This window comes from Ailuropoda melanoleuca, chromosome 20 (genome assembly GCF_002007445.2).
Source record: "Ailuropoda melanoleuca isolate Jingjing chromosome 20, ASM200744v2, whole genome shotgun sequence".
Lineage (NCBI taxonomy): Eukaryota > Metazoa > Chordata > Mammalia > Carnivora > Ursidae > Ailuropoda > Ailuropoda melanoleuca.
The window spans coordinates 3,411,044-3,438,184 of NC_048237.1; the positions used below are offsets into that span (position 1 = coordinate 3,411,044).

Below are 27,141 nucleotides of genomic sequence, written 5' to 3' on the forward strand. Positions count from 1 at the left end.
AGGGGGAGTGGGAGAGGAAGAAGCAGGCTCCCAGCAGAGCAGGGAGCCCGATGCAGGGCTGGATCCCAGGACCCTGGGATCAGGCCCTGAGCCGAAGGCAGAGGATTAACGACTGAGCCACCCAGGCGACCCTCCCTCTCCCTTTACCCCTCCACCCCACTCATGTTCTCTTTCTCTCAAATAAATGGATAAAACCGCTGGGTGGCACAGCGGTTAAGCCTCTGCCTTTGGCTCAGGGTGTGATCCCGGCGTTGTGGGATCGAGCCCCACATCAGGCTTCTCTGCTATGAGCCTGCTTCTTCCTCTCCCACTCCCCCTGCTTGTGTTCCCTCTCTCGCTGGCTATCTCTATCTCTGTAAAATTTAAAAAAAAAAATCCTTAAAAAATTTTTTTAATTAAAAAAATTATTAACTGCCTGATGTGAGTTTGTATGACTTATATCTTTGTGTGGCCATACCGGGACAGGCAAAAGACATTATTTCTGAAAGCCATTTCAGCACAGGGTGGCAAGCAATAACTTAACTCTGTGTGGAAGTTACCACATGCCACATAAATCTATCCCACTAAACTTATAAGTAATGTATCTCCAACCCACCTGTCCTTTTGCTAGATCCCAAAACTGCCCTTGGCTCCTCCAGAGGCACCTGACTCAAGGGGAAGTGTGACAGAGGGAAGTCTGAAGGGAAAGACAGAGTAGTCTGACCCACTGGGGTTAAAATACCTTTTGCACATTTCACGAAAACGTAAGCCTGCATGAACCCATGACAGGGGCCTGTGCTTCGGGGGCCCCTTCAGCCTCAGCTTCCTTAGCCCACAGCACACATGCCTTTGGTGGGTGCTGGCCGGTGCGCTGGGGCAATCAATCAGTAACCAGATGGTTCCCCCCAGCCCTCCTTCTCCTGCGCGAGGCATAAAGTTCACTCTGATATGCCTTGGACCTAGCCCCACATTAGGACCGTTCTACCCCCTACTTTTTTTTTTTTTTAAAGATTTTATTTATTTATTTGACAGAGATAGAGACAGCCAGCGAGAGAGGGAACACAAGCAGGGGGAGTGGGAGAGGAAGAAGCAGGCTCACAGCGGAGGAGCCCGATGTGGGGCTCGATCCCCATAACGCCGGGATCACGCCCTGAGCCGAAGGCAGACGCTTAACCGCTGTGCCACCCAGGCGCCCCTCCCCCTACTTTTTTTGAATGATAGTTTCCCATTGCATGAATGAATGTCCACATTTTGCCAAACAAGGCTGCAAAGAACACCCTTGCTCCTGTTTTTTTAAGCTCGTGTGAGAATATATTTGTAAAAGACATTCTTAGAGTATGATTGCTGGGCTCCAGAGTATATCCAATTAAAATATAATGGACACTGCTAATTGCTGTTCTTGGAGGTCGTGAGGACACGCCAGCAGGGCCTGAGCTTGGCCAATACTGTGTTAGCAAACATTGCTGGTTTTTGCCAGTCTGTAGGGAAAAATCTTGCCACAGTTTTGTTTTGCATTTCTCTGACAAGAATGAAAGGGGGCATCTTTTCATATGTTTAAGAACCATTTATATCTCCTCCTTTGTGGACGGTTTATATCCTTTGTCCATTTTTCTATTGAGTTAGTCTGAGTCTTATTGATTTGTACGAGCTGTTTAAATATCAAGGAAATCAGCTCTTGGTCTGTGATGTAATTGGCAAATCAGTTTTCTCAGCTTTTCATTTGTCTGTTGACTCTGCTTAGGGGGTTTATTTTCCCATGGGGAAAAAAATGCTATATTTATGTAACGGAATGTATTTTTTAAAAAATATTATTTATTTATTTATTTGACAGACAGAGAGAAAGAGACAGAGAGACAGTACAAGCAGGGGGAGCAGCAGAGGGAGAGGGAGAAGCAGGCTGCCTGCTGAGCAGGGAGCCCGATGCGGCTGGATCCCAGAACCCTGAGATCATGACCTGAACCAAAGGCAGCTGCTAAACCGATTGAGTCATCCAGGCGCCTCTGTATTTTTTTTTTTTAAGATTATATTTTCAAGTAATCTCTACACCCAACTTGGGACTCAGACTCATAACCTGGAAATCAAGAGTCACAGGCCCTACCGACAGCCAGCCAGGCGCCCCTATGTAATGGAATGTATTAAACAAGTTTTCGATGACTTCCGATCTGATGTCATTCTTAGAAAGGTCTGCTTCTTCCAAATATAATAATAAAAAAATTCTCCCATGGCTATAGTATTTTGACGATTTCATTTTTAATATTTAAATAGTTGATTTTTCAGGAATTTGGTTTGGTGTATGAGGTGAGGCGTGGCTGTTTTATTTTCGCTCAGAAGGCTACCCTGTTATCCCAAGATCTTTATGGAAAATTCATCTTATCTTCACGGACTGAAAGGCTATCTCGGTCATCTACTGAATTCCAGTGTGTAGTTGTTCTTCCTTTCTACATTGTTGGTCTGTTCCCCTCAACAGTTCGTCTATCCACGCACCAAGTTGCTAATAGTGGCTCTATAGGTTTTGATTTCAAACTTTTAGCTTCCTGCACTGTGAGAGAATACATTTCCGTGGTTTTCAGCCACCCCCCTGGTTTGTGGCAACGTGTAATGCTGATGCAGTGACAGAGCTGGGGTTCGAAGGTGAGTCCGAGCCCTGTGTTCTGAGTGGGAACACAAGGGTGTTCATCCCTGTTGCTGAGAGAGTGTGTGAGGGGAAGAGCAGGGGAAATTACTGTAGCCCCAATTTCCTTGGGCCTTATCAGCCTGTGGGTCTTACAGACAAAGGGGTATGCTGGCCATTCTGTGTCCCTTCCAGTTCTCCTCTTTGCTCTCCAACACCCTGCCCAGTGTCCAGGAAGCTGACCTCAATGGCCTGCCACCACCCTACTTCCTTGCCCTTTGGCTTCCGTCTGGGTTTTGGCCAATGCCAGTCACTGGCAGCAAGTTGGAAGTCTGCTCCCTCCGCGCTGGGTCACAGCTTGTAGCGGCTGTGTGTCCTTACCTATGGCCCCAGCTCCTGTCTTGTGGCCCTCTACAGCTCCAGCTCTGGTCCGTTAGTTGGTTCCAGTAACCACTTCTTCCCCTTTCCCTTTCAGGCTATGGTGGTAACAGCTTCCCCCACACTAACCCTAGAACCTCTTACTGGTTTTCCTTCACCCTGCCCACATCCCCATAAAGATCCAGTCTGTAAACTTCCCTCAGCCATTCCTTTTGAGGGGACCATGTGCTTCCTATTGAGATCCTGACCAATAAGGGGAGCCATCACTCTCCCCCAGAGTAACTCCAGTTTCCTTGGCTCTTGCCTCTGCTTGCTTGCTTATCTGGAACCACCTCAAGTCCTGACCATTCTTTGTGCCTTTGGGAAGCTACTTCTGTTCCAATGGGAGCCCTCCGGGGCAAGCTGCTCAGGATTCTGGCAACGTCAGGGAGAAGCCTGTCTCCCCTCTGGGTTACTCCCACACACGGGTCCCAAGCAGGCTGCCTGGATCCCAGGGCTCCCCACTCGCACCTCCAGCAACTGGAATAGGCCTATCTGTCAGGCTGACAGGGCAGGCCCCTCCTTTAATCACAGAGCTTTCTCTGGAGGTTTCTCATTCCTTATGCACACAGGCTCATGGCAGGGTGTGCTGCCCCATTGCCAGACATGCCTAGACAGATCAGATTCTCGTTAGACTTGAGCTGGGATCCTTCCATACAAGGTTGGGAAGGTAGATTTGGGCCAGGGCAAGGAAAGCCTCTAACACAATTGAACAAGTTTTTTTTTTTTTTTTTTTTTAAGATTTTATTTATTTATTTATTTGACAGAGATAGAGACAGCCAGCAAAAGAGGGAACACAAGCAGGGGCAGTGGGAGAGGAAGAAGCAGGCTCATAGAGGAGGAGCCTGATGTGGGGCTCAATCCCACAATGCTGGGATCACGTCCTGAGCCGAAGGCAGACGCTTAACCGCTGTGCGGCCCGGGCACCCCACAATTGAACAAGTTTTAACCTCTGTTGTAGGCAAGGAACCACTAAACAGATGACGCTGGGAGAGGCTTGGGTCAAAAATTGTTGAGAGCTTTGCACACCATCATCTCAGTGCCCGTTCCTGCTCTCCCTCTAGCTGAACTATCCCCTCCCCAGAGAGGCCCCATCGGGCACTCTACATCGGCACACCTTGCTTTTATTTCCAGGAGAATATTTATCATCCCCTGATATCCCAGCTGTTTTCTTCTTCTTTCTTCTCCCGGTCCATGCGGGCCAGGAGTTAACCTAGTCAATGCTATACTCCCAGGGCTTGGCTTATAGTAAACAATAAATACGGGTTGAATTTGTTGAATGAGTGAATGAATTTCGCCCAGTGAATGAATTTAGAGGAGGAAGCCCAGAGAGGTCAAGGACTCAGCTACCTGCTTAATCGTGCACAGCTCATCACTGGCGAAGTCGGGACTGGAGCCCGGCTATTTAATTAAATCGACTACATCTGGGAGGAGAGGCAGGAGGGGGGGCTGGGTTAGCAGGAAGGGTGAGGAGAGCCTGATCCAGGGGCCAGGCTGGTGACTGTGGGAAAGAGGGGATCTCTGGGAAGCTATGGTGATACATGGGCCAGAGGTGAGGTGGGGACAAGAGACAAGATCCAGGAAGGGAAAATGAAAAGGCATTGGATGGGTATCTATTCGGTGCCAGAAAGTGTCCTGTGTGGTCTGATTTACAGCCCGTGTGGTAGGTATTATTATCCCCATTTTTAAGAGCTGAAGAAATGGAGTCAGAGGAGTTGACATAAATTACCCTCTTTTATCCATTTATCAAGTACATGACTCCTAAACTTGACCTCTTTCCATCCTCCACACGGCAGCTTTGAACCTAGGATTAAACCTGCGCGTTTTCCTTGAGGATGCCACTGTGCAGTGGGGTCCACCATCAGCTGGAAAAGGTCAACAAGAGTTTCCTTTATTCAGGGAAGAGTGACTGAGCAGGGGTAGGTGGCTCTCACCTTGCTTCTGAGGACAATCGGAAGCATGAGGAGGCAGGAGCCTCTTCTGAATGAGGAGAGCAGAGGGGTGGAAGAGTGGAGAGGCCGTGCCGCTCACCCTGCCGGTTGGCTTCAAGGTGCGCTGCAGAGGCAGGACAGGGACGCCAGATGGGGCAGAGCAGAAGGCTGTGGAGCCAGACGTGCGTGAGACACATCACCTCTTCCTTTTCAGGATTCCAGCCTCCAGAGAAGCAGCAGGGGTGGCGGTGGGCTGGGACAGGATGGGCTGAGTCCATTCCAGACTAGGAGTAGTGTGAGCCCCCTCCTCTCCCCAGCCGGGCCCCTTCCTTGCAGTGGGGTGCTCTTGGCCCCTTGCCTGCATGGACACAAACAGGCCATGGCCCCGCGGGCCAGATGTTCCAGGGCCAGCCTAAAATTGAAGTCCACTGCCCTTTGTCCTCATAGGTACACTTGTGCCTGTTAGAATACAGGTCTCATTTGGGGTTTGTAAAATAAAGGTCACGGAAGCCAGGGACCCAGACTGTGCCCTTCCACAGAGCCAGGTTCTGTTCAGGCCGCAGGGCTGCATAAGGTGTTCTTTGTGCGGGTGATGCCTGCGGGGCAGGGTGTTGGAGGCGGGCCCCCCCCCGGCCCAGAGCTTGTCCCTGACCGCTGATGCCAAGCGGTTGGCTGTGGGTCAAGGGTTGAGGGAACCCTCAAAGGCAGCGTTACAGGCCAGACCCTCACTCCCATCCTGAAGCCTCCCCTCCCGGCATTACTCAAACTTGCTGAAAGGGGCTTTCATAAACAACGCGAGTCTGAAAACTCGGGCGGCTCTCCCGCCCCTCCAGCCCTGGGGGCTTCAGGAGGGTCTGGGCTGCCTGCCAGCCCCGGCTGTCCCCAGACTTGGGGGTGGGGTGGGGAGGCGGTGCCGTTACCCTCAGCTTCCTGCTAGGTTTCCAGCCCGGAGTTTCCTCAGGCCCCGGCCTCCCCGGCTCCCCACCCTGCACTCCCTTAACCCTTTCCTCCGGGGGGAGGAGTGGCACAGGTCCTCTCCTCCGGGGAGGGCTGGGAGGGGCGCGGTGGGAGGAGCTGGGAGAAAGTCCCAGAAACCTAGCCCCCTCTCCCGCACCCGAACGCCACTCCTTCCCCTTCCTCTTCCTTCCACCCAGGAAAGGGGAACGTGGAAGGAAATTAACTTTGACCCCTGATTCTGGCTCGGGGCCTAAAACTCGGGGGGAAGGCGGAGGTTTCGCGGACCCCCGGCCCCCTCCCTCAGCCTCGTCGCCCTCCCCCGGCCTTCCGCGCCCCTTCTAGGCACCCGGCAGACGGAGAAAGGGTTCATCCTGCGGGGGCTGGCGCAGCGCTGAAGGGGGAAGGCTGGGGGCGGAGGGAAGGGCGGCGGGAGCCCCGGCGGTCCCACCCCCAGCTGCAGCCCCTGGCAGGAAGAGATTGTCGCGGGAGCCGCCGCCAAAAGGGACGGAGCTCGGGCGGACGGGCGCCCGGGCGGTGGCGGGTGGGCCCGCGAGCCGGGAGGACCCGGGCCCCGGCGGGGGGGGCGCGCCGCTCGGAGGAGGGGGCGTGGCCTGGGCTCGTCGGGCACCGGGCTGGGGCGCCTCCCGCGCCGGGAGCCCGGTGACACTGTCGGCGCCCTCCTTCCAGGGGCGGGCGGGGCAGCCATGCTCCTGTCCGGGGGCGACCCTCCGGCGCAGGAATGGTTCATGGTGCAGACCAAGTCAAAGCCCCGGGTGCAGCGGCAGCGGCTGCAAGTGCAGCGCATCTTCAGGGTCAAGCTGAACGCCTTCCAGAGCCGCCCGGACACCCCCTACTTCTGGCTGCAGCTCGAGGGGCCCAAGGAGAACATGAGCAAAGCCAAGGTAAACAGCTCGTCCCCACCCCCACCCGCCCCTTCCAGCGCGACCCCTCTCGCGCTCCCCCGCCCCGGGGAGACAGGGGTCCCCAGAGGTTCTTCGACCAGGATTCGGCACTATGGCGGGCAGGTAGTGGGCCGGTCTCCTGCTTTTCCAGATCTGCAGCCTTGGTTCCTTCCCTCTGGTTCCCTTTTTCCTTTCTGCCTCACCCCTCTCATGCGTGTCACTTCTGTCCCTCAAGTGCGCTGAGAGAGCCTCCATGGCGTGTGTTCCCCCATGAGCCTTCCACGGCCAGGACCCCAGCATCCCTAGCCTGCTCCTCCATCTGGGGAACAACTTGAGGTCCAGCATTTCTATGGCCTCTGCAACACCTCTTTGTTCTCCACCAAGATGCTGGAAGGCTCAGGTCCTTCTGTCTCCTTTTAAGTCTCCTTAAATCCTGGGCTGCCCCTTAGAGCCTCTCAGAGTGCTGGACTGGAAGGGCCCTTAGAGACCTTTCTAGAGCGATGCTGGCATTTTACAGATGAGGTATCAGGGATCGGAGAGGGTAAGGGGCTTGCTGGAGCACACAGTGTTAGGTGGGGGTGGGGGGAGGGTGGCAAGTTCTGGAACCAGAACCCAGGGTTCTGGGCTCCCTGCCCCACACTCTTGATGCCCTAGGCAGCCTCTTGCAAGGGCTGGTGTGTGTGTGTGTGTGTGTGTGTGTGTGTGTGTGTGTGTGTATGCAGCTGCTCTGGAAGGCAGCAGCCCTTGGGGATGGGTGGGAATCTTGGAGGAGGGCTGTGGGCTTTCTCAAATGAAAGAGTCTGCTGTGTGGGGCTGGGTGCTGGACAGGCCGGGTCACAGTGCACCTCTCTTGCATTCTCCCTGGCTTCTCTCACAAGCTTCTCCTCCACTTGGGCCTCTCAGGTTCCCTCTGACCCCCAATCATGGCCAAGTTCTCCCTCTTCCCCTAGATTCCCTTATCTTTTCCTGGTAGGAATGCTATAGCTTCCCTGGGTCCCAGGCCACCCACTCCCAAGCAGCTCTCACCCCGCCCACCCCCCCTCCCGGACCAACACCCACCCCTTCCCCAGATGGGTCTATATCAATATCCTAATTGGTCAAGGCCATGGGTGGGAGAGCCCAGAATACACTGGCCAGTGGCAGGCCAGCGGCTGGAAAGTTCCTCCCTCAGACCCTCCACTGAGCTGCTTCGTCAGCAGTTTTTCCAATTCTAACAGAGGTGCTGGGGGAGGGGAGGGGTGCCTGCTCAGAGAATGGATGGGCAGGAGCCCCTGAGATTCAGACTTTTCAGTAGCTGGAATAGGGTGGGTTAACAAGAGGAGCCTTTGGGGTTGTTTTGGGTTCTTAATCTTATTATTACTTTGAAATAGAACAACTCACCCTTTTTGGGATTTGTGCTTTCAGTGGTGACCAGCGTCCCTGCCATCTACTTTAAATCCCAGATCAGCTTCTCCAGGCCTGTCTGCTTCCGCTTGCACTGCTGCCCCAGGGTTCCTAGGGCCACTGATCCCTCCCTCACACCCCGGGCCCTGCTAATGTAACAGTGGCTCTCTTGATTCCCCTACCTGTCACCTCATTCCCCTTTGCTTCCCTTGGGGGGGGGAAACATAACACGAGGGTCTTCTGGGTAAGTCCCTCTCTTATTGCACAGAATGAGCAGAAAGAAGAGATGGTTGGAGGTTTGGAGCAGGAGAGCAGGGAAGGTGGGAGGATAAGGCTTTGTCCCAGGAGTCAGGAGATCTGGGCTCCACCTGTTGTCACCAAGCTATGTCTGGGACAGAGGGGTGTGGCAGAGAGAGTTTGAGATCGGGGTTTGCTACCCTGTAACTGGGTGACCTGGGTCAAAAAATTTACTGTCCCTTGAGCCTATTTCTTCACCTATAAAATAATAATGTAACACCCATATCATGGAGGGGTTGTGAGTCAGCTGAAAGAATGCATGCCTAAGTACATTTGCAAATGTGGAGAGCTATGGGGTATAGATATCAGTTATTTTTTTTTTTTAAAGATTTTATTTATTTATTCGACAGAGACAGAGACAGCCAGCGAGAGAGGGAACACAAGCAGGGGGAGTGGGAGAGGAAGAAGCAGGCTCACAGTAGAGGAGCCTGACGTGGGGCTCGATCCTATAACGCCGGGATCACGCCCTGAGCCGAAGGCAGACGCTTAACCGCTGTGCCACCCAGGCGCCCCTAGATATCAGTTATTGTTATGTTATTATTTTTCAAAGATTTATTTATTTTGTGGGGGAGGGGCAGGAGAGGAGGGAGTGAATCCTCAGGCAGACTCCCCACTGAGGCCTCCATGGTGGGGGTCGTGGGGAACCTTGATCCCAAGTCCCTGAGATGGTGACCCGAGCTGAAACCAAGAGCCGGGCGCTCAGCCGACCCAGCCACCTAGGCTCCCCATAGATGTCAGTTATTACTGTATAACTTTGAACGAGTGCTTTTGTCTCTGATTTTTGGTCTTGTGTGTAAAGTGAAAAGCTGAAATTAAAGTAAGACGAAATGCTCCCCAAGGTCCAGCAATCTGATACGTGACAATTTGTCAAGTATAAGGATGTCCTGTGGCTTCCATGTGGAGGTGCTGTGGCTGACCCCAACCCCAGCTGTAGGGACACGGAATCCTGCACTTTGATAAATGTGCTATAAAACACAGGCCAACGGTCAGAGAGGACCTAGTGAGACCAGAGGCTGAAGGCTGGGAGAGGGGTGAGCATGGGGGTGACTAGATGGGGAGGGGAGGAGGGGTGAACGAGACAGGCTCATCTCGAGAAGGGTCTGGGTATGTTTCTAAATTATATGCACTGGCTTTCCAGGAAAATGTCCGTAGAACTCAAAAGTGCCTTTAAATTGTTATCTTGTGGTGGGATTTAAAAAATAATGAAGACATTGGCCGGAAATCACCTTCCCAGGAGGCAAAAAGCAAAGACTGGGGTGGCTTGGCCTCTCTGAGGTGACATCAGCAAGTGGAAAGGAGGGTTTTAATAATGATTAGAGCTGCCCACGGACAGGCCCTGCTCAGCCCTCTGTCCTTGGCAACAGTGAGGAAGCATTGAGCATAGAGAGGAGAGGTGAGGTGACATTTCACTTTTCTCCTTTCTGGAGATGATGGAGGGAGGTGAGGGGAGCCAAAGACTGGGTTCGGGGAGCAGAGGGACAGGGCGTGGTTTGCTGACTTGGGGCTCGGCTGGTCAGATGGAAGCTCACCTGTCCCTTGTTCCACACTGTGAGCAGTCACATGGAAGTTGGTAGCCAGGGATATGCCGGAGCTCCCAACCCGCTGTTAACACTTCGGGAAGTTTGCAAACCAGTGGAATCCCATTGGTAGTTTGATATCAGCCATGGTGGGAGTATTTATGCCATAGAAATTGTCAAATGCTACATACAAATCAGGGCTATCTCCCCCTACACCCCCCCACCGGCTGATTGCTAAACTCTTACCACACACCCAGTTGTGTTTTGGGCAACTAATCTTTCCCTTTCTTTTTTTAAACTTAATTTTTCTTCTATCAAATAATGCACAAATAAAAAGTCTAATAGTAACGCACAATAGGACACCGTGATTCCCTGCCTTGTCCCCCCAACTCCGTCTTCGGTGCTCTTCCTCCTAGACAGTATTCTCTTAGGCATTTCCTCATCTCCACATTCCTAAATATGTATAGGTACTATTATCTTTTGATTAATTGATTTTATTTTTTTGTGTATTTATTTTTCTATTTTTTTCAGTTTAAATTCAATTAATTAACATATAGTGTACTATATGTTATAGTTTCAGAGGTGACTAATTGATTTTAGATCTCTCTCTCTTTTTTTAAGATTTTATTTTTAAGTAATCACTACACCCAGCGTGGGGCTTGAACGCACAACCCTGAGGTCAAGAGTCGCACGCTCTACCGCCTGAGCCAGCCGGGAGCCCCAGTTTTAGATATCTTTTTACTTCCTGGGTTGGATTTAGTCCCTTACCTCACCATCCCTTCTTTTCTCCCAATATAGTTATATCTCAATTTTCTGTCAGACCTGCACTTACTGTTTGCATCGTCATGCCTGCGCATGCGTCATTCACATCTGGGCCTTGCCATGTACTCTGCTTATGTTTCTTTTCTTACTTTTTTATTTCACTAAGGCTAAGAACCCCTTGTTTTTCAATTTGCTTGTTTTCCTTTTTACCCGTAGCCAGTTCTTACAACTTCAGTAGCCTCTCACTACGTTTTTCTAGAAGGTCAATCTACGGGTTCAGGGTGTTGTTGCAGTCCCAGCTTTCTTCTTGGAGACATCTTTCTGTCTATCCAGGACTGCACAGCTGTCCTCTGAGACTTCAGTTGGCTGTCATTCTTGGCATCCTTTTTTTCTTTGTCAGATGCCTTGTTTCCTGGACCAAATGTCTTTCTCTTTCTTGGGTTGGTGGAGCATGTCCATCGGTGACGTCATCAAGTGAGAAAGATGGTACAGTGCTAGAGAGCATGCCGGTGACTGCTCTCAACGAGCTTGTCTCTTGAGTCCTACCCTCCAGCCCGAACTAGCTGTCCCCCATGCCTACTGATGCTCATGGTCTTGGGACAGTGCCCGGCATCGAGTAGATGCCCAGGGACCACTTGTTGAATGGATGAATCCATTCTGAGATCTCTCTTAGCTGGAATTTGTCTTAGCTTTTTTCCTATGTTGGATCTCCTTTCTTGGCTTCCTGTGTCGATTTGCTGGAAAATGCTCCTCAGCGTTTCCCGAGAAAGGTACCCCCCCCCGAAAGGTTTTATAGGACGTAAAATGTTGGAGGAGGTAAAATGATATGCATCTTGGCACATCTGCATTGCACATCGGAAGGTCACTTAATACTGATAGTTTGCTTGGTATTGAATTATAAATGGAAAATAACTTTCCTTCAGAAATGCGGAGGCATTATGCCGTTCACGTCCTGCTTTTGAGCCATCTGAAGCTCTGCAGGTCCCAGGTCCTTTGTGTGTGAAATGTTTTCTGTCTGGAAGTGTGTAGTTTTGCCCACTGTTTTGAAGTTTCTCGGTGAGACCCCTTTGTGTGGGTCTGTCTTTATCGATTAACCACGGTTACTACTGTGGTCCTCTGTGGGCCTGTCTCTCTGGACACTCATGTTCTTAGATCTAGAAAATTTTCTGAAACTGTTTTGTTGATGATTCCTCCCCCCCACCCCCCGGTGTTTTCTCTGTCCTCTCTTCCTGGAACTCCTCTTCAGACATTGAGCTTTCTGGCCTGGTGTACTTTTTCTTATTTTTCTTCCTGTTCTCCAATTCTGACTTTTTGCTCTGTTTTCTGCAGATTTCCTGAAGTTTATCTTCCAACCTTTTTATTTTTTTAAAAAGATTTTATCTATTTATTGGAGGGGAGGGGAGGGGCAGAGCGAGAGGGAGAGAATCTCAGGCAGACTCCCCACTGAGCATGGAGCCTGATCTGGGACTCAATCCCACGATCCCGACATCATGACCTGAGCTGAAATCAAGAGTCAGACGCTCAACTGCCTGAATCACCCAGGAGCTCCACTGCCAACATATTTTTAATATCTAAAAGTCATTTATGGGAGCGCCTGGCTGGTTTAGTTGGCGGAGCATACGACTTGATCTCGGGGTTGTAGGTTTGAACCCTACATTGGGTGTAGAGATTACTTAAAAATTAAATCTTAAAAAAAAAGTCATTTATATTCTCTGAATTCTCTTTTCAAGGGGGTGCCTGGGTGGCTCATTCAGTTAAGCGGCCATCTCTTGGTTACGGCTCAGGTCATGATCTCAGGGTCCTGGGATCAAGCCCCGCATCGGGCTCCATGCTCAGCAGGGTGTGCTTGAGGATTCTCTCTCTCCCTCTCCCTCTGCCCCCCCCACTTGCACACACTCTCTCTCTCAAATAAATAAATCTTAAAAAAAAATAGTATCCTATACTTTTTAATGTGCCAATGTTCTCTATTATCTCTCTGAGAGAGCAATGATAGTAAATGTTTAGAAGTTTTCTTCTCCCTGCCTAGTTTCTCTTCCTTCAAATTGTTCCCCGCCCCTTTCTGTATGTTTTCTTTTCTTTCTTTCTTTTTTTTTTTTTTTTTAAGTGGGCTCCATGCAGGGCATGGAGCACAATGTGGGGCTTGAACTCAGGACCCTGAGATCAAGACCTGAGCTGAGAGCAAGAGTCAGGTGCTTAACGGACTGAGCCACCCAGGCGCTCCTGTATGTTTATTTCACATTAGAAGCTTTCCTCATATGGTCATCCTTGCATGAGGCTGACACTTGTTGGTTTTGAGCCTGGTTGTTCAGAGATCTACGGGCACTGTCTGTTAGGGAACCTGTTTTGTGATCTTTACTTTGCTCTCTGGCTGGCCAGATTCCCAGAATGTATTTCTCCATTCTCTGTCCTGAAGGGTCACAGTTTGGCTGCTGAATTGCTGAATGCGAAGAGTGAGTTTCTCTGCACTCAGCTGTCGTTGTAGACGTCATCATTTGGCCCTCCTCCCATCCTTCATGTTTTTGGGTGGTAGCCACACCCTCAAGTATGGTGATCAACCTCTAATCCTGGGACCTTGGTTCCCGCCTGTCTGGAGAACAAACCTCCAGGTGTGTGGAAGTACTTACCCAACCTTTGTGTAGGGTCTGGTTGGTCTCCTGGCTCTAACTGCTCCTCAAACAACTTTTTCAGTCTGCTTTTTTATTTATTTATTTTTATTTTTAAAATTTATTAATTATTTTATTTTTAATCGCTATACCCAATGTGGGGCTCAGATTTACAACCCTGTTGTTTCTTTACCTTTTTTTGCTGAATGGTGTAGACAGCGCCATGGTTAAGACCCCAGACTTTGGAGTCAGAGTGCCTGAGTATCCCATCCTACTATCTATGTAACCTTGGACTTGTGCCCTTCCTTGCTCATCTAAAATGGGGATGGTAGTAATTTCCTTCTAGGGCTGAGAGAGGAATAAATGAGATCATGGGTATATAGAGGCTGATGCACAGTAAGTATTCGATGAATATTAGTTCATATTTATTATTTGGAAAATAATCTTAGTTTTTAATGTATCTTTTAGTTAAAAAATATTGAACAGTTAATGGAACAATAAGTATTTTAAGCTCTTTGCACAAAGAGAAAGAAACCACCCACAATCTTCTTCTCCAGCACATCTTTTCATTTTTACATATCGTTTTTCAAGTCATTGGAATGTAGGATGCTGGGATGGGGATTGGTTAAGGTCTGTGACAGTTCTCGCACACCTGGTCAGATTCACCCTTGCTGGACCGTAGGACCCGCAGAGGTTCTGGGTGGGAGGGGTTGGCTTGGGATGCCTATCAGGTTTTGAGCTGGTTTTGGACTGATCGCAAAGGGGTTAGACCAACGCCTAAGTGCCTAGATGTGTTTTAGGCCCTTTGGGGAAGGGGTTGGGGGTCTGTGGCCTGGCCCAGGTAGAAGAGGTAAGCATTGTTCTGAGCAGGATGGTCTGAGGAGGGGGCTGGAGTGGTCTTCAGAGTGGGCTGCTGGAGATCTAAAATGGAGCCTTTGTTCCCTAATGGAACTGTTAGGGGAAAACAGGAAGAGGGATGACTGTCATGGACGTGGGGATGTGGAGGGACAGGAGGGACATGAGGGCGAATGCAGTGAACATGGGTTGGCTGATTAAGAGGGAGTGCCTATGCTCCCTTGGAGCTCATGGGTCCATGCTGGGACAGGTCAGCCATATGGGGGAGAACCCCAACCTCTCCCCTCCCCGCGGCTGGTGAAGACTGAGTGTGTGAGCCCTGTGAAGATGAGGACTTGGTCTGCCCAGAGAGCCAGAGGTCTTCGTTGTGGTTAAGCCATTGTGCATATCTGCGGGGTTCCCCTGGACGCTGGCCCATTGACTTACCTCCTCCTCTGTTCCCTCTGGGCAACAGAGTTACCATGGTTACAGGTACAGGTCGTGCTAGAGACCTTCTGGAGGGGGATTAAGCCAGAATCCCACAGGATTACCCTGTAGTCACTATGCAGTCTGAGGGGGTGGAAAGAGCTCTGGTTTCAGAGTCAGACAGATGGGGATCATGCTCCTGGCCCATCAGCCTCTAGCTCTGTGTCCCTGGGCAAGCGACGTGTCCCTTCTGAGCCTACAGAATGGGAACGGGCTATGCCAGACACAAGCCTAAGCACTCCCTTTGTATTAACTCATCAAAGCTTCATAATAGCCTAGTGTTGGGGGGCACTGTTTCCCCATTTTACAGATGCGGAATCACAGGCACGGGAGGGTAAACAACTCGCCCCAGGTCACATAGCTTCCTGGCACATGGAGGGTACTCAGTAGCGTGCAATTCTCCTTCTCCTAGCTAGCTTGCATTTCTAGAACTGGGTAAGACCGGACCTTAGGGGTATCTCACTTCAGCTGCCATCTTACAGGCGAAGGGACAGAGGTCCTGAGAAGAAGGGAAATTTCCCACAGTTAACCTACCTAACCTGTGGCAGTCGAGTTGGAACTAGAACCAGGGCCCCCGACTCCAAGCCTAGGCGCTTTCCCCTTCCCCTGGGTGCCTCCCTCATCCTGTCTGAGAGTTCCCTGGGAAGAAAGGAGTGTGTGAGGGGGCAGGACCAGGAGAGAGGGGCTGGCCAGATTGTGGTAGGCAAGGGGAGGGCATGTCCTTGGCGCAGGGCAGTCCTGGAGGGTGGGGAGCGCAAGCCAGTGAGTGCTGGCCCTTAAAGGAATGACTTCCTCTGTGCTTGCTCTCCCCACTGTGGCTTCAGGAGTACCTGAAGGGCCTGTGCAGCCCGGAGCTGTGGAAGGAGGTCCGCTACCCGCAGGCCCTGCACTGCGCCTTCCTTGGGGCCCAGGGCCTCTTTCTCGACTGTCTCTGCTGGAGCACCCTGGCCTACCTGGTGCCTGGCCCCCCCGGCTCCCTGATGGTGGGGGGGCTGACCGAGTCTTTTGTCATGACCCAGAACTGGCTGGAGGAGCTGGTGGGGCGGCTGCGCTGGGGCCCTGCCGCTCTGCTCACCCCCAGAGGAATCTGGGAGGCTGAGGTAACCAGGGCCTTCGGGGCCCTGGTCTGGATCCGTGGTGACCAGTACGCAGGGGATCTGCTGCAGCTGCCCCCAGCAGTCCAAGAGCTGCTGCTGAGCCTCGTGCGGGATGCTGCGGGCAAGGAGGACATCATCGAGTGGCTCAGCCGCATTGGCCCCTCCGACTTGCGCTCTGACCCCGAGGTCCTGATCTGCCCCCCTCACCAGCAGAAGGAAGGCCCGGCCATGGTGTCTGTGGGAGATGGTCCTGGGCCCTTCCTGGAGGTGGGGACACTCCAGAACAGGAGTCAAGAACATTCAAAGAGATTAACCAGCCTGGGAGCCACCAGGGCCCTGGTCACAGCCACCCCAGGCCAGAACACACAGCAGGAGGCTGCCAGCCAGCTGGTACGGTAAGTTCTGAAGACTCTCTTTGCTTCTTTGATCCTACCCCTGCTCCCCCATCTCAAGGAAGTAGTGGGGGACTTAAGTGGTCTAACCACCCTTCCAACAAACCTGGGCTTCCTCCAGGGTCGATTCCAACAGCCACGGTGGCACAGACAGCGCTCGAGACGAAGGGCCAGCGCGAGCCACCGGCAGCCAGGACTCTGCAACCCACACACAGGCCCTGTCACAGCAGAGGCAGGGCCAGAGAGTGGAAGACAAACTCTCCTTCCAGCCTCCCGTGTCAGCCCTGGGTGTGTGCCCGCCCTGGAAGGCCTGGACCCCAGGGCCAGCCTTTGGGCCCTTGTGGCCGGGGGCTATCGCTGCCACCTTCTGGAGGATCAATGAGCTGCACTCCCTCCACCTGGCCTGGCTCCTGTCCCAGGCGTGCTTCAGTTTCCCCTTCTGGCAGAGGCCGCTGGGTCCCATTCAGTTCAAGCTACCTGGGCAGAATCCTTTGCCCTTAAATCTCGAGTGGAAGCAGAAGGAGCTGGTTCCTTTGCCCAGCATGGAAGGCCCAGACTGCCGACCAGATGCGGGACCCGGAGGAGATGTGGCCCTCCAGAATTGCCCGAGGCCGGAGACCCCCCAAAAAGTCATGAGTTTATTGGTGGTCTCGGGGGGCTCAGGTGTCAAGGACAAGACTAGCTCCGGACTTCCGCAGATAGGGCCACCCTCGACCTCTGTAGCCCAGCTGCAAGCTGGAAGCGAGCCAGGGGATCAAGGAAGCGGGCAGTGGGATAGTAAAGGGCCAGAAGAGGGGCCCTTTCCAGCACCGCCGCCAGGGCAAGGAGTGTCTACAGCTCAGGGGGTGCCCATGGCTCAAGGGGAGCCGAGCGCTCCGTCAGTACCCGATGCTCAAACAGTGCCTGAAACTCTCGAAGTGCCCATGGCTGCGGCAGTGGCCACAGCGCAAACCCCACCCACGAATCAAGGGCCACCTGCAGTCCCCAAAGTGCCTACAGCCCAGACGACGCTGGCGGTCCACGCAGAAACTGCCGCTCTCGAAGTGCCTTCGGCTCCGACGAAGCCAGCAGCTCAAGGGGTGCCCACGGCTCAGAAGGCAGCCGGGGCTCCGCCGGCATCAGCAGCTCCAGCGGTACCTGCTGCTCCAAGAGCTCCCACGGCTCAGAAAATGCCTGTGGCAAAGTCATCACCTGCGGGGCCCAGAGCACTCAAAGCTCAAACTGGGCCTGCAGCCAAAACGGGGTCTGCAGCCCCCAGAGCACCTGCCGCCCCCAAAGCCTCCAGAGCTCCCAAACCGCCTGCGGCTCAGAAGACGCCCACATATCCGGGGCCAGTCTCGGGTGCGGCCAAACTCCTGAGCGAGGGCCAGCCTTCGTCAAGGGGCAATGCCTCCTTCCCAAAGGGCCAGGGGGAGGCTGAAAGGCAGGGTCCCCAGTCCGGCAGCACCTCGGCTCCCAGTAGTAAGCACCAACCTCAGATGGAGGGGGTCCTGGGGGCTCGGGAGGGGGCCCCGAGGCAGCCGCCTCGCCACCCGCAGGCAAACAGCACAGTCACCAGCTTTCAGAGGTACCACGAGGCCCTGAATACACCGTTCGAGCTGAACCTATCGGGGGAACCTGGGAACCAGGCGTTGCGGCGAGTGGTCATTGATGGCAGCAGTGTGGCCATGGTGTGAGTACCCGCGGGCGTGGGGTGGGTGGGGGTTCTGGGCAGCTGGGGCAGGGCATCCCTGGGGGGCCGGAGTGTGGCATCCCCTCTTGACCTCTGACATGGGGTTCAAATGGGGAACCGGTGGGTGGCTACGGCGTGCTAGCAGCGTGCTCGGAATTGTTAAGACAGCCCTTCGAAGGGAGATTTCGGTTCTCCCTCTTTGATAGAAGCAGAGCCAGGCTCGAAGAGGTGACGAATCTTGCCCCAGATTCCAGAGCCTAGTAAGGGGCCTGGCTGGCCTTGGCTTCCCATCTGTCCCCTGCCAAGGCCTGTCCTGCTCCCACTGCTGCCTGCCCCATGTGGCCTGGTGTCTGTCAACCCCAGGCCAGCTGTCAGTGTTAAGCCCGAGCCTTAAGGCCGAGCCCAGGTGTCCTTCGTGCAGCGTTTCCTGCCTGTGCCCATCAGCCCTTAGAGGCCGTCCTGCTGTACACGTGTTAGCCTACGTGTGTGGAGGACTGTGGTCTTTGCCCACACAGGACAGTAGTTACCGTGCTAGTGCGCTCCCAGCCCGCAGTAAGTGGCAATGCATGCTTGTTTGCTTTCAGCCCTGAATGGAGCTCTCAGGTGTAGAGGTTGCCTTCTTTTTCCTCTTGTCCTGGAGGTCCCCCTGCCACACACACACAGGTGCACACACATGCACCTGCCACCCAGGCATGTGCGCGCGCACACACACACACACACACACACACACACACACACACACACCGTGTAGGTGATTGAGCCTGCTAGGTGTTCCCAGAAGGTTCGATGATGGAGGAAAGGGAGAAGGGCCTTGCTGGCTCGATGCAGGGGGTGTGGCATTGCCTGCTCTGCTCCCTGGCTGGTTCTGAGGGAGGGTGGGGAGGCAGGGCCATAGTCCTCAGGTGGGACTTGTTCTCTCTCCTTCCACCACCCCCACAGGCACGGCCTCCAGCACTTCTTCTCCTGCCGTGGCATCGCCATGGCGGTGCAGTATTTCTGGAACCGGGGCCACCGAGAGGTCACTGTGTTCGTACCCACCTGGCAGCTGAAGAAGAACCGGAGGGTGAGAGGTGAGCTGCCCGCTGCCTCTCTGTCCCGACCTTGGCCTCTGCCACGTGGCCCTTCCTCTGAGCATCTCCGTCTTCTGCCTTTCACCCCCAGAGAGCCACTTCCTGACGAAGCTTCACTCCCTCAAGATGCTTTCCATCACCCCCTCCCAGCTCGAGAACGGCAAGAAGATCGCCACCTACGACTATAGGTGTGCTAGTCCCAGGCCTTCTTTTGCAGGGCTCCGGGGGCTGGGCTGCTGTGTCAGGTGGAGTCCTGCCTCCCCCGCTCTGGGGAGATGGAGGCCAGCGTGTCCGAGGGTCATGTCAGAGAGGATGGCCTGGTGCTCGGGCCCTCTGCAGGCAGAGGGAGGGACACAGTGAGGAGTGGGCTCCAAGCTCGGCTCTACCCGAGGCCAAGGGAGAGTCCTGACTTTGGGACTCTGCAGCTCCACTCCCTTGGTCAACAGGCTTTCTTCTCCCATGACCTATGGGCTGAGACCCGCTACTTTGGGTAGGACTAGCCCAGGGGACTTCCGGTGTTTCCAGGGAGCTTCTAGCCCAAGTGACTGATTTGGGGCTCCAGTTTGGGCTAAAGTTCATGTCTCAAGGAACTGCCTCAGTCTTTTCCTCCTCCCAGCCCTGGCACTGGGAGGAGGCATGTGTGTGACTGTATATGGTTGGAGCCCTGGCTGGGCTCTGAAAATGGAGTTAGACTGGCCCTGTCTCCTCGCTAAAGCCCCAGTGTCTCCCTACTTGTCAATCCAAAGCACCCAGTCCCCAGCGTGGCTGCGGGACCAGTATGCACGGGGGAGGTCGGGGGGCTGTGATGCTGCCTGTGTTGGGGCAGGGAAGGCCCTGCCACAGTCACTGGTCCCAGGCTGGAGCCGATGCTGGGCACACACAGGTCTTGGCTGCCCTTAGGCACCTCCTGTACTGGGCAATGAGAAGTTCTGTTCCTCTCCACTTTTCCCAAGACCTGGCATCCACCCGGCCTGGGGAGGGCTGGGCATGGTAGCCCAGGCATGCCTCCTTCAAGAGCTAGGCCCTTCGGTGAGGTCTTGAAGGGCCTCTAATTTCGGGTCTGGGTTTGAGGGAAGATGGCTTTTCCACAAAGGTCCCTCTGCTGGGCACTTGTGGAATAGCATGCTTGGGGCCACCAGAATGGCAACCTTCCGGGAATGCCGAGAAGTAGGTGGCCTTTGCTTTCTTTCCTGGTCACAGCCCTCTTTCAAGGAGAGGTGATCCTTGGAAAAGTGGATATGTTTATTCAGGTACGTGTTTTTATATATGTTTATACGCTATACATACATGCATACATACAGGCGTATATATGTAGTGCGTATGCGTGCCTATGGATGGATGTCTGTCTTGGCACGTATGGGAATGTTGTGCACTGGTGAAGAGGAATAAGGGAATATTTGTGTGCACGCTGTGGCAGGCACTGAGGCACACTTCAATGTCCTATCTCATTCTGTTTAATCCTCACAGCAATACAGGGTAGGTATTTTATGTCCATTTTACAGACGTGGGAACTGAAGCCGTAAAAATGCATGTGTGAATGCGGATGAGTGTGCAGGGTCCCGTATGCGTGTCTGTGCATGTGTCTGTGAATGTCTGTCTGTTAAACAGGGGTCCATGTTTGTATGTGCAGTTGGGGGTGTGCGTCCAGCTTTGCCCTCCCAGGGGCTAGTGGTGATCCAGATGGCTGCATAGACGAGGGGATGGGCTCCTGAGCCCCGGCTCCCCGACCACCAAGGGCAGCACTTTTGGTCAGCACACCTCCACGTGACACTGCGAGTTCATTTGCCGCGAAGGCCTGGCAAGGGCGGGTGTCTGGGTGGTTAGCAGCGTGGCCTCTCCCTGCAGATTCATGGTAAAGCTGGCAGAGGAGACAGACGGCATCATCGTCACCAACGAGCAGCTCCATGTCCTGATGAACAATTCCAAGAAACTGATGGTCAAAGATCGGTGAGGTGATCCCAGGGGCTGGAGCTGTTCCTTCCCTGTGGATGTCGGGCAGCCCCTGGCACGGGCTGCTGGGCCGGGGAGAGGGGCCTTGGAGCCGTGCCCACCGGCCCCTGCCTGGGAGGAGATGTGGGTCTCAACCCCCGTACGGACACCCGAGGGGCAATGGGCCGTAGGTGAGTCAAGGTGTCCTCAGTGACCGTGTCTCCTCTCTCCCGGGTCCAGCCTGCTGCCCTTCACCTTTGCGGGGAATCTCTTCATGGTGCCGGATGACCCGCTGGGCCGTGATGGCCCCACCCTGGACGAGTTTCTGAAGAAGCCAAACAGGTAATGGGCCAGGCCTCTGCTGCCTCCCAGCCCCTCCTGGGACTGAACCAGAAACTTCTCAGTCCTAGCCAACATTTGTCTAGTGCTTAGTGGTTCGATTTTCCAGGTCTTTACACTTCTACCATGTCGATGCGGCCGTAAACCAGCTGTGGTACGGTTTTTCAGTTTTCCGGTTTTGCACACGTGCTTTCTGCGCGCGCCCTGCTACAGTTGGCATTTGTATTCAACGTTTTACTGTTTTTTCCCCAGATCTGTGCCGTGTGAATTCGCGCAGCTCATTTTACTGGCTGTGTGGTGTTCCATTCCATAGTTCCCAACGGATGTATCAGATCTTTGGTTGAGGCTCATTTGACGTTTTCTGTATTATGCTCTCGGCACCAGTGCTGCCGTGGACGGCCTCGTTCCTGTTTCCTGGCGAATAAGGGCAGCTGTGCTAGACTACATTCTGGGGGATTTTCCCCCCCTCTTATCTTGGATTCTCACAACCTGAGTTAGACATACATGACCATTGTCCTGGGCCAGCTTTGCAGTAACTCAGATGTCTTGGTGTACGTCCCCTCTGAGCTCCCTTACTGCCCACCTCTTAGTTCCCGGGGCCCAGCAGGGCACTGTGGTCAGGACCGTACGGACAGGGCATTGCTTCCGGGGCCAGGGTCCTCAGCCTCATTGCCCTGGGTTCGGGAAAAAGTGACGTGGAGGAGGTTTGTCCGCTGTGCCCTCCCAATCCCGTGTCAGGCCCCGTTCCCTCTCTTGACCTTCCCCTGGCTTGCTCATCGTCGGGGCCGAGTGGAAGTGCCAGTCGCCTAACTCCTACCAAATCGTCGGCTTCGATCTGGTTGAAGATGCCGCTTGGATAATGAGGCTTGGGTTGGCCGAGCCTTCAGGGCATAGCTGAACCTCTGACGCGGGGCCTGGCACGCACTGGTGGCGGAGGAGGCCCTGGTGGGCAGGGTCCCGACAGAGCCTCTGCCGTGTCGCCGGCTGGCGCTCGGCCCGGCCTCAGGGACACTCGGCCGCAGGGTGCGGCTCCGCAGAGGCGGGCTTCCCTCTGGGTGCCCCTCCGTCCTCCACGAGGCCCCTCAGCGCCTCCGCTCTGCTCTTCTGCTCTAGGCTAGACACCGACGTTGGCAACTTCCTGAAGGTGTGGAAGACCCTTCCTGCCCGTTCGGCCGGCGCCTCTGAGCCGGGTGACGGGGCTGACCCTGCACCTCGGGAGGGTCTGCGGGATACGGAAGAAGTCAAGGAGGAGAAGGGGGAGGGGCAGGATGAGGAGCAGGGGCAGGGGCCGGTGGTGCAGGAACCGGCTGAAGAAGACGCCCCGGACTCCTCCCTGGCCTCCGTGTTCAGGGCTGAGTGCCCGTCCCTTTCAGAGGAGCTCCTCCGGTGTCTCAGCCTCCACGACCCCCCTGACGGGGCCCTAGACATCGATCTCCTGCCCGCGCCGGCTTCTCCCTACCTGGGCATCCCCTGGGACGGGAAGGCTCCCTGCCAGCAGGTCCTGGCCCAGCTGGCCCAGCTGACCGTCCCCAGCAACTTCACTGCACTGTCCTTCTTCGTGGGGTTCATGGACTCCCACCGGGATGTCATTCCTGACTACGAAGCTCTCGTGGGCCCCCTTCACGGCCTCCTCAAGCAGAAGCCGGACTGGCAGTGGGACTGGGAGCATGAGAAGGCCTTCCTGGCTCTGAAGCGAGCCCTGGTGTCCGCCCTCTGTCTGACGGCCCCCAACGCCCAGCTGCCCTTCCGCCTGGAGGTGACAGTGAGCCAGGTGGCCCTGACGGCCGTGGTCTATCAGGAGCACTCAGGGAGGAAGCACCCCATAGCCTATACCTCAAAACCCCTCCTCCCCGATGAGGAGAGCGAGGGCCCCCAGTCAGGGGGAGACAGCCCCTACGCAGTGGCCTGGGCCCTCAAACATTTTTCCCGCTGCATCGGAGACACCCCGGTGGTCCTGGACCTTTCCTACGCCTCCCGGACCACTGTGGGCCCCGAGACGCGGGAGGGCCGCAAGGTTTCCAAAGCGTGGTTGATCCGATGGTCCCTCTTGGTACAGGACAAAGGCAAGAGGGCCCTGGAACTGACCCTACTCCAGGGCCTGCTGGGAGAAAACCGACTGCTGACGCCCGCGTCCTCGATGCCTCGCTTTTTCCAGGTCCTGCCTCCCTTTTCCGACCTGTCCACTTTCGTCTGCATCCACATGTCGGGCTATTGCTTTTACCGTGAGGACGAGTGGTGTGCCGGCTTTGGCCTCTACGTCCTGTCTCCCACCAGCGCCCCCGTCTCCCTTTCCTTCTCTTGCTCCCCTTACACACCAACCTATGCCCACCTGGCAGCCGTGGCCTGCGGCCTGGAGCGCTTTGGCCAGTCCCGCCTCCCCGTGGTTTTCCTCACGCACTGCAACTGGGTCTTCAGCCTCCTGTGGGAGCTCCTGCCCCTGTGGAGGGCTCGAGGCTTCCTCTCCTCCGACGGGGCCCCGCTACCTCACCCAAGCCTGCTGTCCTACATCATCTCGCTCACCTCTGGCCTCTCGTCCCTCCCGTTTATCTACCGAACCTCCTACCGGGGCTCCCTGTTTGCCGTGACGGTGGACACCCTGGCCAAGCAGGGCGCACAGGGGGGCGGGCGGTGGTGGGACCTGCCGAAGGACGTGCCGGCCCCCGTCGTGTCCCCCCACACCATGGGCAAGAGGCCCGACTTGCTGGCACTGCAGCGGAGCGACAGCACTCTGGCCGAGATCATCGCCAAGCTGCGGGCCGGGCAGAAGCTGCCTGGCTCCTCGCCCTTCAGCTCAGTCTTTAACTCCCTCAGCCTGGACCAGGAGAGCGGCCTGCTCATGTTCAAGGGGGATAAGAGGCCCAAGGTCTGGGTGGTCCCGAGGCAACTCCGGAGGGACCTGATTTTCTCTGTGCACGACCTGCCCCTGGGCGCCCACCAGAGGCCCGAGGAGACCTACAAGAAGTTGCGTTTGCTGGGCTGGTGGCCCGGGATGCAGGAGCACGTGAGGGACTACTGCCGGAGCTGCCTGTTCTGCATCCCCCGGAGCCTCCCTGGCAGCGACCTGAAGGTCATCGAGTCCCCGTGGCCCCTCAGGTCCACTGCCCCCTGGTCCACCCTGCAGATCGAGGTGGTGGGCCCCGTCACCATAAGCGAGGAGGGCCACAAGCACGTGCTGATCGTGGCCGACGCCAACACCAGGTGGGTGGAGGCGTTCCCGCTGAAGCCCTACACGCACACGGCGGTGGCACAGCTGCTGCTACAGCACGTGTTCGCCAGGTGGGGCGTCCCCGTGAGGCTGGAGGCCGCCCAGGGCCCCCAGTTCGCTCGGCACGTCCTGGTGAGCTGCGGGCTGGCCCTGGGAGCCCAGGCGGCCTCCCTGAGCCGGGACCTCCAGTTCCCCTGCTTGACCAGCTCGGATGCCTACTGGGAGTTCAAGAGGGCCCTCAAGGAGTTCATCTTCCTGCACGGCAAGAAGTGGGCGGCCTCCCTGCCCTTGCTGCACCTGGCCTTCAGGGCCTCCTCCGCCCAGGCCACGCCCGTCCAGATCCTGACGGGGGATGAGGTGAGGCTGAGCGAGCCCCTGTGGTGGGAGATAAGCAGCGCCAATATCGAAGGCCTCAAGATGGACGTCTTCCTGCTGCAGCTCATCGGGGAGCTGCTGGAGGTCCACTGGCGGGTGGCCGACAAGCCCAGTGAAAAGGCGGAGAACAGGCGTTTCAAGCGGGAGAGTCAAGAGAAGGAGTGGAATGTGGGCGACCAAGTCCTCTTGCTGTCCCTCCCCAGGAACGGCAGCAGTGCCAAATGGGTGGGCCCCTTCTATATCGGGGACCGCCTGAGCCTGTCTCTCTATAGGGTCTGGGGCTTCCCGACTCCGGAGAAGCTTGGCTGCATCTATCCCTGCAGTCTGATGAAGGCCTTTGCCAAGAGCGGCACACCCCTGTCCTTCAAGGTCTTGGAGCAATGACCGGGGTGGTGGGAGAGCCCCCCACTCCAAGGTCCTGGGCTTTTGCTGCTAGGCCTCCCCCAGCCCCGGGAAGTGGTCTCACAGCCCCCTGGGGGCCTCGGTTGTGCCTTTTGTGGAGAAGTGAATTCACAAAGCTTTGCTGAATTGCCTTGAACTGGGGACCAGTGTCCCTACAGAAACATCCCCAGTTTGGGGTACTGGGAGCATCTGTCAAAGGCTGTGAGATATGGGCCTCTGGCGACTTCACCCTGGGGTAGGGGTAGGCCTGGCTCCGTGTCTTTCCCAGAGTATCCCCTTCGTCCTGTCACGTGTGGGCGGGTATGTACACATGCCCCCCGGAATCTTACTTCTGGTGTGATTCTGGGCCTCAAAATCGGAACTACATTCCCTCCTCTAATGTGGACTCTTCTCCTGGACTGTTCATTTGGGGAGCCTTTGCCCTTCAAGTTGTCACAGCTGACACAAATCCCTGAGGTTGTTACGGCTCATTCCCAGTCTCGTGGCCACCTTCCTCAGGCCAGGCTAAGCCCGCCCCGCTGTCAAGGAGAGGCTGGCAGTACGGGGCCCGAGGCTTGGGGCTGGGGTAGGAGTACGGCCAGCCACACAGAGTGTCCTGCTTGTCAGCAGGGGAAGGGCAGGGGGAGACAGCCTACCTCAGTTGGCTCCAGCCAATGGAGACAAGTCCCCATCCCCTGCTTCCATGGCGTCAACCATACAGAAATCAAAGGATCTCGATGCCGAGTGTGGCGTCTCTACCTGACAAGCTGCTTCAACTAGACCAAGGGGCCCAGGCCTCTGTTTCAAGGGGGCAGGGCATCTGAAACGAGCAGTCTGGCACACGGTGACGTGCTGGCATGGCTCTACGTCCCAACCCCACCCCAAAGCCCGCAGCCCTCTCCTCCTCCCATGGCTACTGTACCCTGCATCCCCGGACTCTGCCCAGGGTGCGACTGCTTTGGTTGGGTCACCCCATCCCCCGCACCTGCCTTCTGTGTACAGCAAGACCCAACTCCCTCCGAGCCACTCTCTGCAGAGACCATCTTGTAGGGAGAGGGAATTTCTCCTAGGTGCGTGTGCTCACACTGACCCCTCCGAGTTGCTGCTGTTTCCACCGGCAGAGTAATTCCAGGTGAAGACCAGCACCGTATCACTCTGGCGGGGCCTCTGCGTGGTTTTATTTCTCCAAAGCTGAGCCAGTGTCCTGGCCTGGCCCAGGTTGCCAAAGCACTTGGCGTTGCTAGAGCTAGGCATTACCTACCATCGCATCCAGTCTGCTTGTTGTTACGGCTAAGGAGAGAGGCCCAGAGGGGGAAGCGATGTGCCCAAAGTCACACAGCTAGTTGGTGGCTGAGTTGAGACCAGGATTCAGCTTCCCGACTCTCAGTTCACTTTAAACAGGGTTCTGGTGACAGGTTCAAGGGAGAGAATCCCTCAGAATCCTCTTCAATTCCCCGTCTCCCAGCTCTGTAGACAAACTGCTTCGATGTTGCCCTTAAGCCATTTCCAGCTGCTTATTCTGTCCCGGAGAGAATGACTGGGTGACAGCTGAGAAACTGAGAGATGAGTTGTGGGATTGTTAGCAGATACCTTCTTTCCTTTTTTCCCTCCGCTCCCCTGGCTTCTCTGCCTCCCTCCAGTGGTATGCCAACCTCTTCCCGCTCCTCGCTCCTCCGTGCTGGACCCACGTCCCGCCTCCCTCCCCGACACCCCAACTGTGAACCACATTTATGATCTTATGCCCTTTTATATGATTTTTTTCATTCAGTTTGTCAATAAATGGATCCAAATGGAGCCCCTGTCTAGTTCTTTTTAGCTGCAGACTCAATTCTGGGAGTGGGGAGGGGGGGAGGTGGTCGTGGGTTACGGCTGCTGCCCGCAGAGTCGAAGGCCTGGGCACCACCTTTCCGAGCCCATCTGACCCGTGCTCTTATTTTTCAGATGAGGAGAGCGGCATCCAGCAGCAATAGGCCGATAGGCCGCTTTGCGGCAAGGCTGGGAG

At 55.2% G+C, this 27,141-nt stretch overlaps 1 protein-coding gene and 1 long non-coding RNA gene across 2 annotated transcripts in view; both read left to right on the plus strand.

The window, feature by feature from the left end:
* The window catches only part of LOC117797290, a 13,698-nt gene extending 11,831 nt beyond the window's left edge, over positions 1-1,867 (plus strand). Inside the window, exon 3 of the long non-coding RNA XR_004622224.1 lies at positions 1,811-1,867. This is a non-coding gene — a long non-coding RNA (uncharacterized LOC117797290). The remainder of the gene's footprint in view (positions 1-1,810) is intronic.
* A 4,145-nt stretch (positions 1,868-6,012) lies between these two features.
* Positions 6,013-26,933, plus strand: NYNRIN (NYN domain and retroviral integrase containing). Its single transcript, XM_002921057.4, has 8 exons — positions 6,013-6,797; positions 15,504-16,171; positions 16,290-17,840; positions 18,780-18,910; positions 19,002-19,098; positions 20,756-20,857; positions 21,080-21,181; positions 22,292-26,933. Exons 1-8 carry the CDS (start codon positions 6,600-6,602, stop codon positions 25,140-25,142), a joined length of 5,700 nt encoding a protein of 1,899 aa, XP_002921103.2. The 5' UTR covers positions 6,013-6,599; the 3' UTR covers positions 25,143-26,933.
* The last annotated feature ends 208 nt before the right edge of the window (positions 26,934-27,141 follow it).

Excerpts from the sequence above, each read along its gene's own strand:
- NYNRIN (XM_002921057.4), top strand. The coding sequence starts at position 6,600 with ATGCTCCTGTCCGGGGGCGACCCTCCGGCGCAGGAATGGTTCATGGTG. Across the intron at positions 6,798-15,503 it reads AGAACATGAGCAAAGCCAAG|GAGTACCTGAAGGGCCTGTG; the intron begins GTAAACAGCTCG and ends CTGTGGCTTCAG. Across the intron at positions 18,911-19,001 it reads GAAGAACCGGAGGGTGAGAG|AGAGCCACTTCCTGACGAAG; the intron begins GTGAGCTGCCCG and ends TTTCACCCCCAG.